General features: G+C 34.6%; 1 protein-coding gene across 2 annotated transcripts in view; it reads right to left on the bottom strand.

Annotated features, from left to right (window-relative positions):
• The window catches only part of LOC145668356 (uncharacterized), a 104,995-nt gene that overhangs the window by 10,034 nt on the left and 80,240 nt on the right, over positions 1-14,721 (bottom strand). For both annotated transcript variants that reach the window (XM_081736119.1, XM_081736120.1), the window contains one exon: positions 1,198-1,359. In XM_081736119.1, coding sequence (XP_081592245.1) covers positions 1,198-1,359 — 162 coding nt within the window. The remainder of the gene's footprint in view (positions 1-1,197; positions 1,360-14,721) is intronic.

Genomic DNA, 14,721 nt, shown 5'->3' with positions numbered 1-14,721 from the left:
ACTCTCGGTACCAATTCATAAAATTATGGCTGATTTGATTACAATAGGATTGATAAGCCTTAGAAACAATAGGTAATTCTGGATGTTAATTAACTATGGAAATGTTTTGAAATTACGATGTAATAGTGTCCATATACTATTAGTTTTAACCGATCGTACGATGAACTGAACTGATAGTGTGTGGAACACAGTCAGTTAATTGAGCTCAGTCCTTCAGTTCCTTTACTTCAGTTACTTCAGTTTCATCAGATATTCTGTGGAATGCACTTCTAAGTTTCTTGAAATACCAAAGCTTTGGAATGTACACTTCCTCACCTTCAGTCCCCGATTTCTTGGATTCGTTCACTTTCCGCAGTTCCTTCCTAAGTGCCGACTGTAGATTCTTTATATTTTTAATAACATCATCTCGTGTCGCTTGAGGTTCCAACTCTTCTACTTTTGTAAGTAACACATCATACGTCTCCCCTCTTTTATACCTGTTCGCATAATCCACATTTTGCATGTCCCAAAGTTCGGGATGAGCACGGTAGGCTTTAATAAAAGCCAACAATGCCTCACTTATATTAGCTGCCATGATGACAGGACCTGAACTGAGAGAACTGAACTGAGAAAACTGTGTATTTCCTTCAGTTAATAGCACAGTTATCGTTGCAAAGGAGGGTTCGTTTGTTCAATCCAAATTACCGCATGAAGAACTGACTGAACTGAAAGAATTCCTTCAGTTCGCAGTTTTCCTTGAGTTCTGACGTCACGATCAAGTTTTTCTCCAGTTAAACTAATAGTGTATGGATCCTATATGAATATGGTATCATTAATGGAATAATAATAGTAATAATAATAATTGAAAATAAATTCATAACTAAAAATGTTAATTACCTCTTTCTAGTCAAATAGATTATTGTTGCTTGAACATCCCAAACTTGAAAATCCCGTGTAACATACATATGAGCGTGCATAATAAATTTCTGAAATTTTCACAACTAGAGTATAAAAATACTGATTCTAGAAAATTTACCGTCCCTGTCATGGCCCATCTCGGCTCACGTATAAATACAACCCTGTTGTATACCTGCTTTCACACAGTATGCATTTAAAGTATTGGAACTTCATATTGGATAACCTGTATTTAGATAGATTAAAATATCATTTTAACTGTAATATTATCTATAAGTAATTACAATGAATAATGTTATTTACCTCTGGGCCAGTTTGTTCAGTGTATTGCGAAGTCATTATACAGTAAATAAACTCAACAATTATGGGCTGATAAGGGAAAGCGTCTATAGCACAAGCCTGCACACTGTTTCCATGACACTCTAATATTCCATGCGGACATTCATATTGGCATTCACCAACAGGCTGAAGAAGAGAAAGAAAAAATCCAACCAAATATTTAATAATTTTGATTGGAAATTACAATTTCAAAATAATTATAACAATGTTTTTGTGGTTATTGTGTTGTTTCAATGGAAATTATAATGACGTCGTTCATTTTATTTCTTCATAGCAAAATTCGCACGATATTAAAAAAAAAATGTAAAACAAGAGATCAGATTTGGAGGATATAACATCGTTGAACTTGTAATGTACTAAGAAATACATTTAAGCTATTCTTATTTAAGAAATACAACAGATATTAAAAAAAATGTAAAACAAGAGATCAGATTTGGAGGATATAACATCGTTGAACTTGTAATGTACTAAGAAATACATTTAAGCTATTCTTATTTAAGAAATACAACAGAGAAGTGTATTATGACAAAGCATTACTACATCATAAAGTAATCATTACGTTTCTTGCATGGGAGCCATGGTGGATTAGAGAAGGAGCACTCATCTGTAGTGCATGGGATCCGTGATGCTGAATCCAATGACATACTCGTCCATGTGATCACGAGAAAAATGATCTGAAAGTTGGTATCTTTGAGGTACCGCTTATGCCACTAGCAAAATTGCCGATGCTGTCATATATTTCTAATTGCGTTTTTTACACTAATTTCAGAAAGCTAAATCTAATGGAACTACCCCTCCATTAAATCTAGAGAAAGTATATCCAAGTTGGGATATTTGCACTTATTTATATCCCAAATTTGAGATCATTTTCTTAGGCACCCCAAGGGTGCATATGTTTAAAAATAACTACGTTTGATTGTGTCCTCAAATTAGAGTAAAAATCGAAATTAGAAAGTATTCAAACATAAGAACTAGTAACTGTTCATGCAGCTAGGCATCTGGCTATGGTATACAACTGCTACTTCTCACTGGCATGCATCTTCTTATGCACCGACGACATGTACACTCAGTCACCATAATCTCCAGCACGACGATACACCTTCCTATAGTAGCAGTAAGATAGTTCCAGTACAAAAGAGTATACGGATGGAAAAGCAAATAATAAACGCGAGGCAACTCAGAAACTACTGGTTGCCGGCCAAAGTCAATGCTTTGATAATAATCGATAGAACATAACGATCGAGGCATTTGAAATCTCGAGACTCGTCAATGAGAGGAAAGTGTAGAAACCTCTTACATAAAATTTCTACCGGTAAGTACAATGTTCATACATATACAAATAAACCATACATACACAGTTAATACATGTAAATATACAGTGCTTATACATATACACCTTAAATAGAAAACTTTGCTAATTTATAAACAATGTAAGCAAACTTTAAAATAATTACAATAATAATGTCTAATAAGTAAGGGAATTTTGGTTTTATTAATGATTAATGTTTCTTTTAATTTTCTTCAGATCCTGCATCATTGGTCTACGTTGAGATCCCGTGTTGGATCGTTAAAATTCTCGTACAGAGTCTATAAGTAAGGTAAGGTAAATATTTCTCTTTTTCTCTCTGTTAGGTTAGTGTTTAGAGGTAATTATGTTTTCCTGAGCTGTAGCCTGTAGGTTAGGATAATATTAGTTAAACAAGGTGACCAGAAAGTTTCTTTATACCCGAACTAAATGAGTGTAACAATGTAAGGTGTTATAATATTTAAGATTTGAACCTCCCATCCTGATCATTGATATGCCAACAGTGCTCTTCACGTGAATTACCACGTGATTGCTATGGAATTGCTAAGTGACTGCCCTCGGAACGAGGAAAATGAAGTCTCTGCATTGACCAGTTCATTGTCTCGTCTTTCCATGTTTAGTGAACAACAATGCCAGATACTACTGACTTCATGTTGATGCAGCGCTTAGTGGCAGGTGTGTGTGTCTTTGAACGGAATCACAACAACGAAAGTATGCCATAGGTAAAAGATAGGTTTCGTAAACGGTTCGGTAAGGATCCATCAAGTTGTCAGATTTTGATCACGTGCGGAAAGAAAACTTCTCCTGAGAAGTATTTTGGATGTCCTTCGTTCTGGTCATTTATCAACCCGAAAGGAAACGTGTGCAGAAGTTAGAGAGTCAATGATGCGTTCATTCTGCAAGTCGCCCAGAAAGCCTTCTGCAATACTTGGAATTGCAAGGAGCACAACGCAGCTACGCATGAAAATGGAGTTAGACCTGCACATGGGAAAAGGAAAACGCATATTTTTTTAAATCAAAAAATTAAGAATAGTTCTCCGCACGTCCTTCTTCGGGCGGTAGTAACTGAAAACTACCTCTTCGGTTCGTGCTTCTTTGAACGTTCTATGAACAGGTTATTTATCTGGATGTGTTGAATGATTTTCTTCTTCCAAAGATGCAGAATTTGGACATCAACAACACAGTTGTTTACCAACACGATAGAGCTCCCACCCATTTCTCACTTGCTGTTCGTGAACACCTGAACGCACCTTTCCTTGGCCCGGTGGATAGGACATCATTTCCCAAATTCACCAGCTCTTTAATATTGGCCACCTCAAAGTCTGGACCTTACGACACCAGATAGTGCCCTGTGGAGTATAATCAAATCACATGTCAGGAACAAGCGATACATGGACAGTCATGCTCTGCGGGCAAGTGTGTTTGAAGCCTTCCAACTTGTGACGCCGGAACTGCTAAAGTGGATGAGTAGCAGGACATGGAGGCGTATAAAGATATGCAGGGATAATGGAAGTGCACATACGGAAGTTTTGGACAAATAACTGTATTATTAAGTATTAATAATATAGGGATGAAATAAGTGCAGGTGTAAAGGGACTTTCTGAGCACCCTGTAGTCAGATGTAAGTTTACATTTTGGCTAAATTAGGTTATCCAAGTTAGGTTATCCAATTAGGTGTTAAATATATCAATTGTACAGAATGATCACAAAGTCCCGTTACTTCCTAAGTATTACATAGATGTTAATGAATTGTTGATTCTTATGGTTGCAGGTGATGAGATAAATCTAAACACATTAACCCCTATGTATTACATAGATGCTAATGAATTGCTTTTTTGTTAAAGCAGGATGGACGTGATTGTGCCCATTTGCCTGCATCTTTGTAGTGGCCGCCCGTAAGTTCTGATCGGCAATGCCTTATGGGGATTAATTAATCAAAAGATTGCTGCCACACGTTACGAGACAGTTGACGAACTTCCGAATGTTGTTCGACGTGCATTTACTGCCATCACGCCAGCAATGTTAAGGAGAATTTCACATCTTACATAGAGAAGATTCATACTCTGTTATGAAAACTATAGTGTACACACGGACACTTTGGAATAAATAGTAAAGAATAGGCACACTACCTCAAAGTTGTCCTGTGCCATGACTCCACATTAATACAATGCGACAATCTATGAATATGACAACACACAATAGGGATAATGGGACTTTGTGATCACTCTGTATATTACTGGTATTTATAGAGATCCGGGAAATGCATTCCTGTAGCATTCTGTTGCTAGACGTAGAAAATGTACAGCGAACTGAGTCACCATCTTACACTATACATTCAATCATAATCAATTATTGTATTCCATTTTAAAAATCGCTTTCATATAGCTTAATAATTATCTTCATATCATGCCTCTTCTGTTATATAATGACTCAATTATATTCAATAACTGTCAAGATTATTCATATTTCCAGTATATTAAAGGGAATTAATATATTAGTTACTTCTTATTTCCTTTATAGGTTTCCTCAAAATAGTACAGCTGGTTTTTGTAAACACAGTACAAATACCCTCTACTTTCATTACGACTAAATTGATGGTTGCAATAAGATGTCTATAAACATAATACAGAATACAAACTTTAGAGTGAAGGCAGTATCGTACTGCAATTTTAGTCTTTCTAGTTAATACATACTTAAATTAGGCATCAAGAAGCTTACAAGTAGACCTCACCACTTCGCCGTTGCGTTAGCAAAAGGAAACAACTACTGCCCTAATGTAGGTTTGAATATAAGACTCTGACAGAAATTTTAGCTGCTAATGAGCACTAGAAGTATGGAAAAACGAAATAGAAACTAAATGTGGGAAAATCATCTACAATATAATTTGATAGTTGCAAGACCGATATTTTTTCGAAATAGATGGAGGAACAATAGTTATGACTTCAGCTATGCAAATCGAGTTAGGAGGGATGTTTTTATGACATTCCGGATCATGACCGCCATCTTGAAATCCGCCATATTGGATCGACGTCATTTTTTTTAAATGAAAAGAGGGCCATGTGAGGTATCAAACAACAATGATTTTTTCCGCCCAATCACATTCACTAATTAGTTTGTCCATATCTAGAACGGTTTACAACTTACAGTTCCTTGAATGTTGAAAAATTCGTTGTTTGTAGCAGATAACAGATAAGTACAGTGACAATGAACATTGCTCCAGAGACAGAATTCTTACAGAAAAAAAATTACGGCAATGCTAGAAATGCAAATCCTCAGCATTCTTAAAGTGGTTCTGACCTCGCCACTTCGTGTGTGCGTTTGTACAGTCACGAACATTAATAAAGGGAGGTTGGAGCCATAAGAAATAATGGATTCAGCCTCCATTTATTAATGTTCGTGACTGTACATTCAAACTGAAACTATAAGCAGTAGGGAGAGCACGATTAGGAGAATAGCAATATTGGTTGCCAATGGCATTCCTAGTCGTAGCAGCTACGGTATAAGGTAGGAGGTTACGTGCATTGTGTACCATTCTACAGCGACAAATTCTTTTGTAAGGAGACAAGTGCAGGAAATATTTATTCTCACTGTCTGTTCTACCCGTGAGCTCGGAATTGTTTGAGAAATAGTTATTTCGTTTATTGCATTGTGCTTGTAATTCTGTGAAGTGGGTGGGCGTGTGTGTTAAGGAGAGTGGGTGCAGGCAACAAATATAGACTAAAAACAACATAATATGGCGTTAAATAAGGCAAACATTGCCATGTACCTCTTGCAGCAGTTGCAAATATTAGACTATCACGCGAAAAATAAAAGACTATCACGCGAAGTCAAGCGTTCCCTTTTACAGGAGGCATTGTACGTGCAGTTTATCCACGCACATGAAGTGCTTTTCCAAACGGTATCAGACAGTGATCTTCAGCGAATGTCATGCCACGTTGCGCGTGATATTGGGTATAAACAGTTTAAAGCCTATTGGGGAGGTCGGCCTACTGAACTTCAAACGACATTATAATATCGGGCTACGGAAAGAGACAACCTTTAAAACAACACTTCATCATGAGCGCCAGCCATACCTAAAGCAGACAGATAAAGACTACGTTCATAGTATCAAACAGACGTTTCCTAATTTTGAGTTTAAATATGTCTGTAATGCTGACCAAAGTGGTTTTCACGCCCGAGAACTTTGGATATAAAAAGCAAAATCAAAATCGAGGCCCTTGCAATCATGCCTTTAATTAATTTAAAGGGAGAGTTAGTTGGTAAGCTGTTCACTGTTCTCCAGGAAAAGAACGGACTAGTACCTGTAAGATTGAAGTATATACTGATCAGTATATACTGATGATCCAATCGAATGGTAGGAGGCGCCGAAGAAGTACGCTTTCAATATTCCCGGAATTAACTTTTGTGATATTTCTGACGCTTCATTTTTTATTAGGTGCTCATGGTGCTATGCAAAATTCTCTTTTGACCATTTTATGAATGCTGAGGACTTGCATTTTTTGCATTGCCGTAATTTTGTCCTGTAAGAATGCTATCTCTGGAGTTACGTTCATTGTCACTATAGTTATCTGTTATCTGCTACAAACAACGAATTTTTCAACATTCAAAGAACTGTAAGTTGTAAACCATTCTAGATATGGACAAATTAATTAGTGTATGCGATTGGGTAGAAAAATAACATTGTTGTTTGATACCTCACATGGCCCTCTTTCCATTTGAAAAAAAAATGACGTCGATCCAATATGGCGGATTTCAAGATGGCGGTCATGATCTGGAATGCCGTAAAAACATCCCTCCTAACTCGATTTACATAGTTGAAGTCATAACTATTGTTCCTCCATCTATTTCATAAAGATATCGGTCTTGCAACTATCAAATTATATTGTAGATGGCTTTCCCACATTTATGTTTCTATTTCGTTTTCCCATATTTCTAGTGCTCATTAGCAGCTAAAATTTTTGTCAATATGTTATATTCAACCCTACTCTAGGACAATAGTTGTTTCCTTTTGCTAACGTAACGGCGAAGTGGTGAGGTCTACTTGTTAGTATTTCAACTCGTTTGGTTAATTGATTTAGTTATACGTAGTGCAAGTATATTCTCCCTGTTTCATACGCATCAACTTGAAACTACAACTATTTAGATTACCTACACTCAATTTTGTAGAGCCAGAAACTGTTTGGAAAATAGATAAGTATTTCTTTCCAAGGTTCAAGTTAGATTTAATTTGGATAAACATATATAATCTGCCTTGAAATTCTCAAGCCAAATCACTAAATCATGTAATTTACTTTCCCTAAGAACATTTCTAATAATCCTGAATTGTGTCATCACTTTTGCTATGCACTATTTTGATTTTTCAATTTATTTATTTTCTGCGTCGATATCATCTGACTGTGAAAATAAAGATACCAAATAAGTGTTGAAGTAACGATTGTCCTCATCACGTTAAACAGATCACAACGCACTGGACACAATAAAAACTGTGACTAAAGAAAGCTATATGTAGTGGACAAGAATTGATTTTGTAAACTAACGAAATAAATAGATTGAATTCTAATGTAATGCATTTTATAAGGCGTGATTTTTGTGTATACATATACGACAATAATATTTTTTAGTACTTAACCCATTTTCTCTCATGAATTACAATTGTCAACAGCTGTGCAATAGTCATAGATTCATAGTCAGTCAGCTGTGCAAGTGTTAATTACTGTTTATTGTAGTACGTCAAATAACACCCCTTCATACGCAGACAACAAATTATTTACGTAACATCAAGAAGTTTATACCGGTTATAATTTCATCAGATTTATAATAACCAGACCTATTTAATGCAGTCCTTCTATTTGATAAACTTATCCTTCCGGACATAAATAATATTTTCATTATTTTATTATATATATTCATATATTATCTTTTATAGTATTGCATTATATTCAACTCAAATTGACTTCCAAGAAATCCAGTTTCTCTTAAGTTAATACCGGTAAACAAATCGTGAGTCACCAAGTAGACATTTAAACCTGGTCTGTAACGTAATAAAATTAATTAATTGGTAGGGATATGTAATTGGACTTATTCGTAAACAGCTAATTATTATATTTCATCTAGGTTAATCAAGTTGGCTGTGAGTAGTACATTACTGAAGGTATAATAGATACAAAATCATATTATTTAGATTAAGTTACTTGATATGATGCATATATAATGGAACTTTAGATAGGAAGCATAAATGGATTCAGCACATGATACTAACTATTTGTAGCGTCATTGTGAAGTGAGAAAATAACCTAAGCCCCCACATAAGTTTTTATCCAGACATGGATGTAAATTTCATGGATATAGAATTTTCTTCATAATTCTAAATTAGAAAATATTTACAATTAATGCTAAATCTCCATTTGCTTGTTACGAATAATCCTTTTAACTTCCACTTTTAACGCGGATAAAGGAAATTTAGTCAATATTTATAAACTTTTTAATTTCGATCTGTCTTTCTAAGAAATAATTATATATATATAAACAAACTATGTATAATTTAAATTAATGCAAGGGACGAGATGTAAAAAAACTAAATTAATTTAAATGATTTTCTTCTTCTTCTAGCCCGTTATAAAATTCATTTATATTCTAACATTTCGAAATTAATTATATTAGTATTATCTGGCACAGATATATAATATGGTAACTTACAAGGAGACTTACGGAAGTGTCACTCACCGATTTGAATGAAACTTTGCACACTTGTAGAACATCGAAAAATAATCGGCACATATTTTTTGTTTCGGCAATGGTGAAGATTCAAGGGTGAAAATGAGCCTTTGAATGTTAGGGGTGGTCTCCAGGTATAGACAGAAAACAATCATTTAACATAGTAGAAAACATAAAGCCAGGGTGGTTTTAGAACAGCTGATTCAGAATCTGACGTCAAAATTACAAAATTCAAAATGGCGGATCCAATATAGTGATTAGAAATACAAAATGTCTCCTGGTTTGAAATTCTCTGCACTAGCCAAGAACAATTATAGTTGGCAAGAGTTAGTACGAGAAGGTTGCAGACCAATTTGAAACCCCTTTCTGTACTCATTTTAATGGGATGCTTGATTAAAGTGAGTCTCTGCCCCTCTCACTATAGCGTTTACAAAGACACAAACATTAGAAAGTGAGGCACAGTCAATAAATCTATGACTCACAACTACACAGGTACACCATACAACCTTTAATCTCTGAAAAATGGTGTTAATTATTTTGCAGGAGAGGAATGGAACATTTGGCCCTATAGTCCAAAACAACCTCTTTTAATCTGAAAATGTCCTTGAGAAAGCATCAAATTAAGGAAAATTAACATCAGGTCTTGTGAGATCATGATTTCAAGAAGTTTCTCTCTCAGCTTATAATGCAAAGTTTTTTTGTTATTAAATTCGTAGAGTGGTCACAATTAGTCAACTTTTCAACCTATTTTACGAACAAAAGAGTATCCCAAAATAGAAACCATTTGGCACTAACAACTGGTAGGATTCAGCTTCTTGCTTGTGTTTATCTTTAGGCCGTGAAAAAACTTCTTGAGACATTTTACTGATATTGTCCTCTACAACTATAACATAAATTTACATCTCCGTAATAATATAATTTAGATCCAAATAATTGATTCATAATCAGTTTTCTACTCCCAGATTTTCAAATCTTATTAGATATGTATGATGCAAAAACAGTTATTTGGAAGAAGATTGTGCTGCATTTTGCGATTTGTCACAGTTATTGCTGTTATAAGGTAAGCTTGGTGTAAACAATGTTTATGCATCACACACTTTTTTTTATGAGATATCATTACTGTGAAGCGTTTTCTCAATAAATTCATAATTATAACAATTGAGAATATGTGAAATTCTGCCATAATAACAGGCGAGGGAACTTACTATACATAAGCGCCCCGAATAGGGTGAGGTGCAAAGACTCACTTTAATCAAACATTCCGTTAAACTAAAGGTGTTTCAAGTCAATAGAAAGGGATTTCAAATTGGTCTGCAATCTTCTCGTAGTAACTCCTGTCAACTATAATTGTTCTTGGCTAAGTGCAGAGAATTTCAAACCAGAAGACATTTTGTAATTGTAATCACTATATTGGATCTGTCATTTTGAATTTTGTAATTTTGACGTCAGATTCTGAATCAGCTGTTCTAAAACCACCCTGGCTTTATGTTTTCTACTATATTAAATGATTGTTTTCTATCCATGTTTGGAGACCACCCCTAAGTTCAAAGGGTGGTTTCCACCCTTAAATCTTCAACATTACCGAAACAAACAAAAAATATATGTCGATTATTTTTTAATGTTCTACAAGTGTGCGAAGTTTTATTCAAATGGGTGAGTGACACTTCTGTAAGTCTCCTTGTTAGTAAAAAATGAATATTAGTTGATCACTTAACTAACAACAAATGCACTTAAAAAGAAGTGAACAAAACTGAAAATTAATCAAAATTGGGCAAAACAGGAGAACGAGATCTTATTTAGGATCAAAAACAGAGTGGTTCATTACAAACTTTTACTATTAGCATAATCGATAGTTCAAAGATACTAATTTTGAGTTTTTTTCATGTTCCTATACACAGATATATTTCAAAATAGTTCCATTGGATTAAGTGTTCTCAAATTAATATGAAAACTGCAATTACAAATGTATCTAGCCTGGGTAATTTTGCCATTTGCATAAACGTGGCTTTCAAAGATTCCAACTGAAAGATCGGTTTTTATCGTAGCCTTATGTACGGATATATTTTGAAATAGCTTCATTGAATTCAGTAGTATCAAATTTACGGATACCATACGTGAAGAAATCGTTAAACAAGAAAAAAATAATTTACACAGTCTATTTCTTTTCAACAAATATTAATTTAATAAAATTCTACTTCACAAGTGAAATACTGTTAAATCGAAAAAATAGTATTAGTTGTTTATTAAATATTATTAATTGAAGGAATAAAGCATCATCTTATACATGAAATAATAGTTTAACCAAAATTACTTAGAAGGATTTTTGTTTTGTGCCGTACTAATAATAGTATTAGTTTAAATTTAAAATTAATATAATTTATTGTTACAATAGCTATTAATTTTAAACAAATTTATGTTAAACGTAAAGAAAATATAAATAGCAGTCAGTAATTATACAATTTATCTTCTCTGTATTACATAAATATTTTTAGTTTAAAACGTGAAACCTGATTTCGTACGTACACTCATGTCCAAAATGATAGTCGCATATCTATAACTGTCTTCTTCTGTGGCGAGCACCAAACTAGTGTAAATTACTCTTGTAGTAACTCTTACTTCTTTAGTCTGGACTACTTTAGTAAATTACTTCCGTAGTAATATACTCTTTTAGTAACTGTTGGAGAGCTCAATTTCTATTTACTTCTTTAGTTGTAACTAAAGTAGTAACGCCTTTTTACTAAAGAAGTAAGCCATTTCTGCCCACTGATGGCACGTGCATTTCGTTTCCTATTGGAAGCTGAAGCTTATCAGAAGAAGTGCCCATGAAAAAAGGCGCTACATGCGATTGTAGTGAAGAACAGCAGGTTGTTGGAAAAAGCAGACGAGCTTCGTTCGTTAAAAATGTGTTTAATACGAGGGGAATATAATACAAAAATGTTGTTAATTGAAAGATAAAGAGAAATCGTGGAAGACCATAACCTTAAAATGGAAGTTATGAATAAGAACGAATTCAAGAACGAAATGGAACAGACTTCAGGTTCCGGTTCTTCAGGCAATGTGCTCCAGAAATTTATGCTTTTATAAATGAACTAGCAGCGTTCACCCCGCTTCGCTGCGGTCACCCCGGAACGCAATAAACTTTGTTACTTAGATAATTTTTACTTTTTCGCTTTCAAGTGATATGATAAAAACCATAGAAGATTGCAGTAAATGTTAACATTATATCGCCTGTCATTTATGTTAACCCGCCCCGCTTCGCTGCGGTCACCCCGGAAGTTTTCGCTTTCAAGTGATATGATAAAAACCATAGTAGATTGCAGTAAATGTTAACATTATATCGCCTGTCATTTATGTTAACCCGCCGAGTTACACGGTCATGCGGGTTGCATATAAATACGTTTATTTTTACCTATGATGAACTAACAAAGGATTTGTACGTTATGGACACTTGAATGGTCAATTATCTCAAGACACTGGTAATTAAAAATTAAAGTGATATGATAAAAACCATCTAGGGTCCAAATCCTAATAACCCCCCAAAAATAAAAGAAATTGGTTCAGCCGTATTAGCGTGATGAGGTAACAAAGGATTTGTGCGTTCTCTTTTATATATAAGATGTGAATATATTTTATATGTATGAAACATATTCTTTTTGCTTGATATATTTTCCAATGGTTAATATGTTCTTGTTTTTCACATGACATAATATTTGTGTTTAAGCATCAGTACATTTAATTTTTCTAATTACCACATCCCCTAATTGCAAAATAAAGAAGAAAGAAAGACAAGAAAGAAAAAGAGAGAAACATAACTAAAATTATACATAAATAAAATGGGTGACATTTCACTGCAGTAGTGACGATCCAGTGCCTTATTTATTCATTTAAGAAGGAAAAGTATTTATACTAATTTATTATTTTACTAGCAAATTAGGTACAATTTTTCTGACAGCTTGTCCTGCAGCATCTGCTTCTGGCTGAAATGCATATTGGTTCATGCCATTCACATCCACAACACCAGTGTTTCTTCTAGACATGTTTTTTTTTGGGGGGGGATTGCCCCTCGGAAGCTCTGAGAGTTTTCTCCAGGAGGAGACGAAAATAATACTTCTATAATATAATAATAAATAGAATAGTACCATGTAAAAATAATATGATCCCCTTCGAATACTAAGTGTTCCCTCCGGGACATTTTTTCTGAAAGAAACACTGCGCAGCATCAGGGTGAAACACACCTACTTCTGTTCCAAAGTTGTGCAGAACTGCAGTATCCTCAATAACATTTCCACACATGTTTTGTTTATATCTCATTGTTTTAGTGAGAATTTGGAAACGGTTCTTCCAAACACAGAATGTACGTTCTATTACACATCTTGTAACAACATGGGCTTTATTGTAGCGCCCTACGGCTCCTGTCTGAGGTCGAAACATAGGAGTCATAAAATGTTTGGAGAGAGCATATCCACTATCCCCAACAAGCAACCCATTATATTGTTCGTTTTCTAATTCTGGAGGAATTCTACTATTGTCTCAAATGCGTGCATCATGCGTGGAACTCAGCCAATGGCTTACCACGCTCAAAATCTTCATATTGGCATCATAAATGATTTGTGTATTGATAGAAAAGAAATTCTTGCAATTTCTGTATAGTTCTGCTTGTGCTCCAAAAGGACAAAGTATGGGTATAGGTACACAATCCATTCGGGAATCAACCAATCGATAGAAATCACTTTTTTCCTTTATATATATATATATGTAGTGGCGGATCCAGGATATTATCAAGGGAGGGGCTAAACCATAGTTTGCCGTTTTATCCAGTGTAAAGCAGGATTGAAGCCCATTTTATCCAGTGTAAACCTGAGCGTCAAGGGGGGCTATAGCTCTTATAGCTCCCACCTTGGATCCGCCACTATATATATATATATATATATATATATATATATATATATATATATATATATATATATATATATATATATATATATATATATATATATTCTGTGGCGTGGACACACACACAGTAGCTTTAAGGTAATTGAACTGTCTATCACACTGTAAAACGCTCTTCCAGCAGTATTACGATGTATGTTAATAAGATCCCCTGCTAAGATTTGATAAGTACCAGTGCGAAGGACTCGCAATCTACAAAGAAGTTGCAGCCTAGGAGACAAAGCACTGTTCCTGGCAGAATTATGCTGCAGTAACGGCTTCAACATATCAAGCAGCCGCTCAAAAGATTCCTTAAGCAACCCAAAACGCTCTTTGAAATCAATGTCACTATACATTGCAAATAGGTCTCTTTTCTCCACTAAAACTCTCATTCTTGGGACGTCTACTTCTTCCTCCATCTACATATATACTTCGTAGTCCAGGTAATCCATAGAATTCGATATTTAACACGTAGAAACCAAAGAATTCATCTTACTCTCTAACTTTACTCCTACTACTGCTTAGGAGTAAATTTTGGC

This window comes from Thermobia domestica, chromosome 13, assembly GCF_964235325.1.
Source record: "Thermobia domestica chromosome 13, izTheDome1.hap1.1, whole genome shotgun sequence".
Classification (NCBI taxonomy): Eukaryota; Metazoa; Arthropoda; class Insecta; order Zygentoma; family Lepismatidae; genus Thermobia; species Thermobia domestica.
Note: the sequence above shows the minus strand (reverse complement) of the source record. Positions and strands in the feature narration are given on the sequence as shown.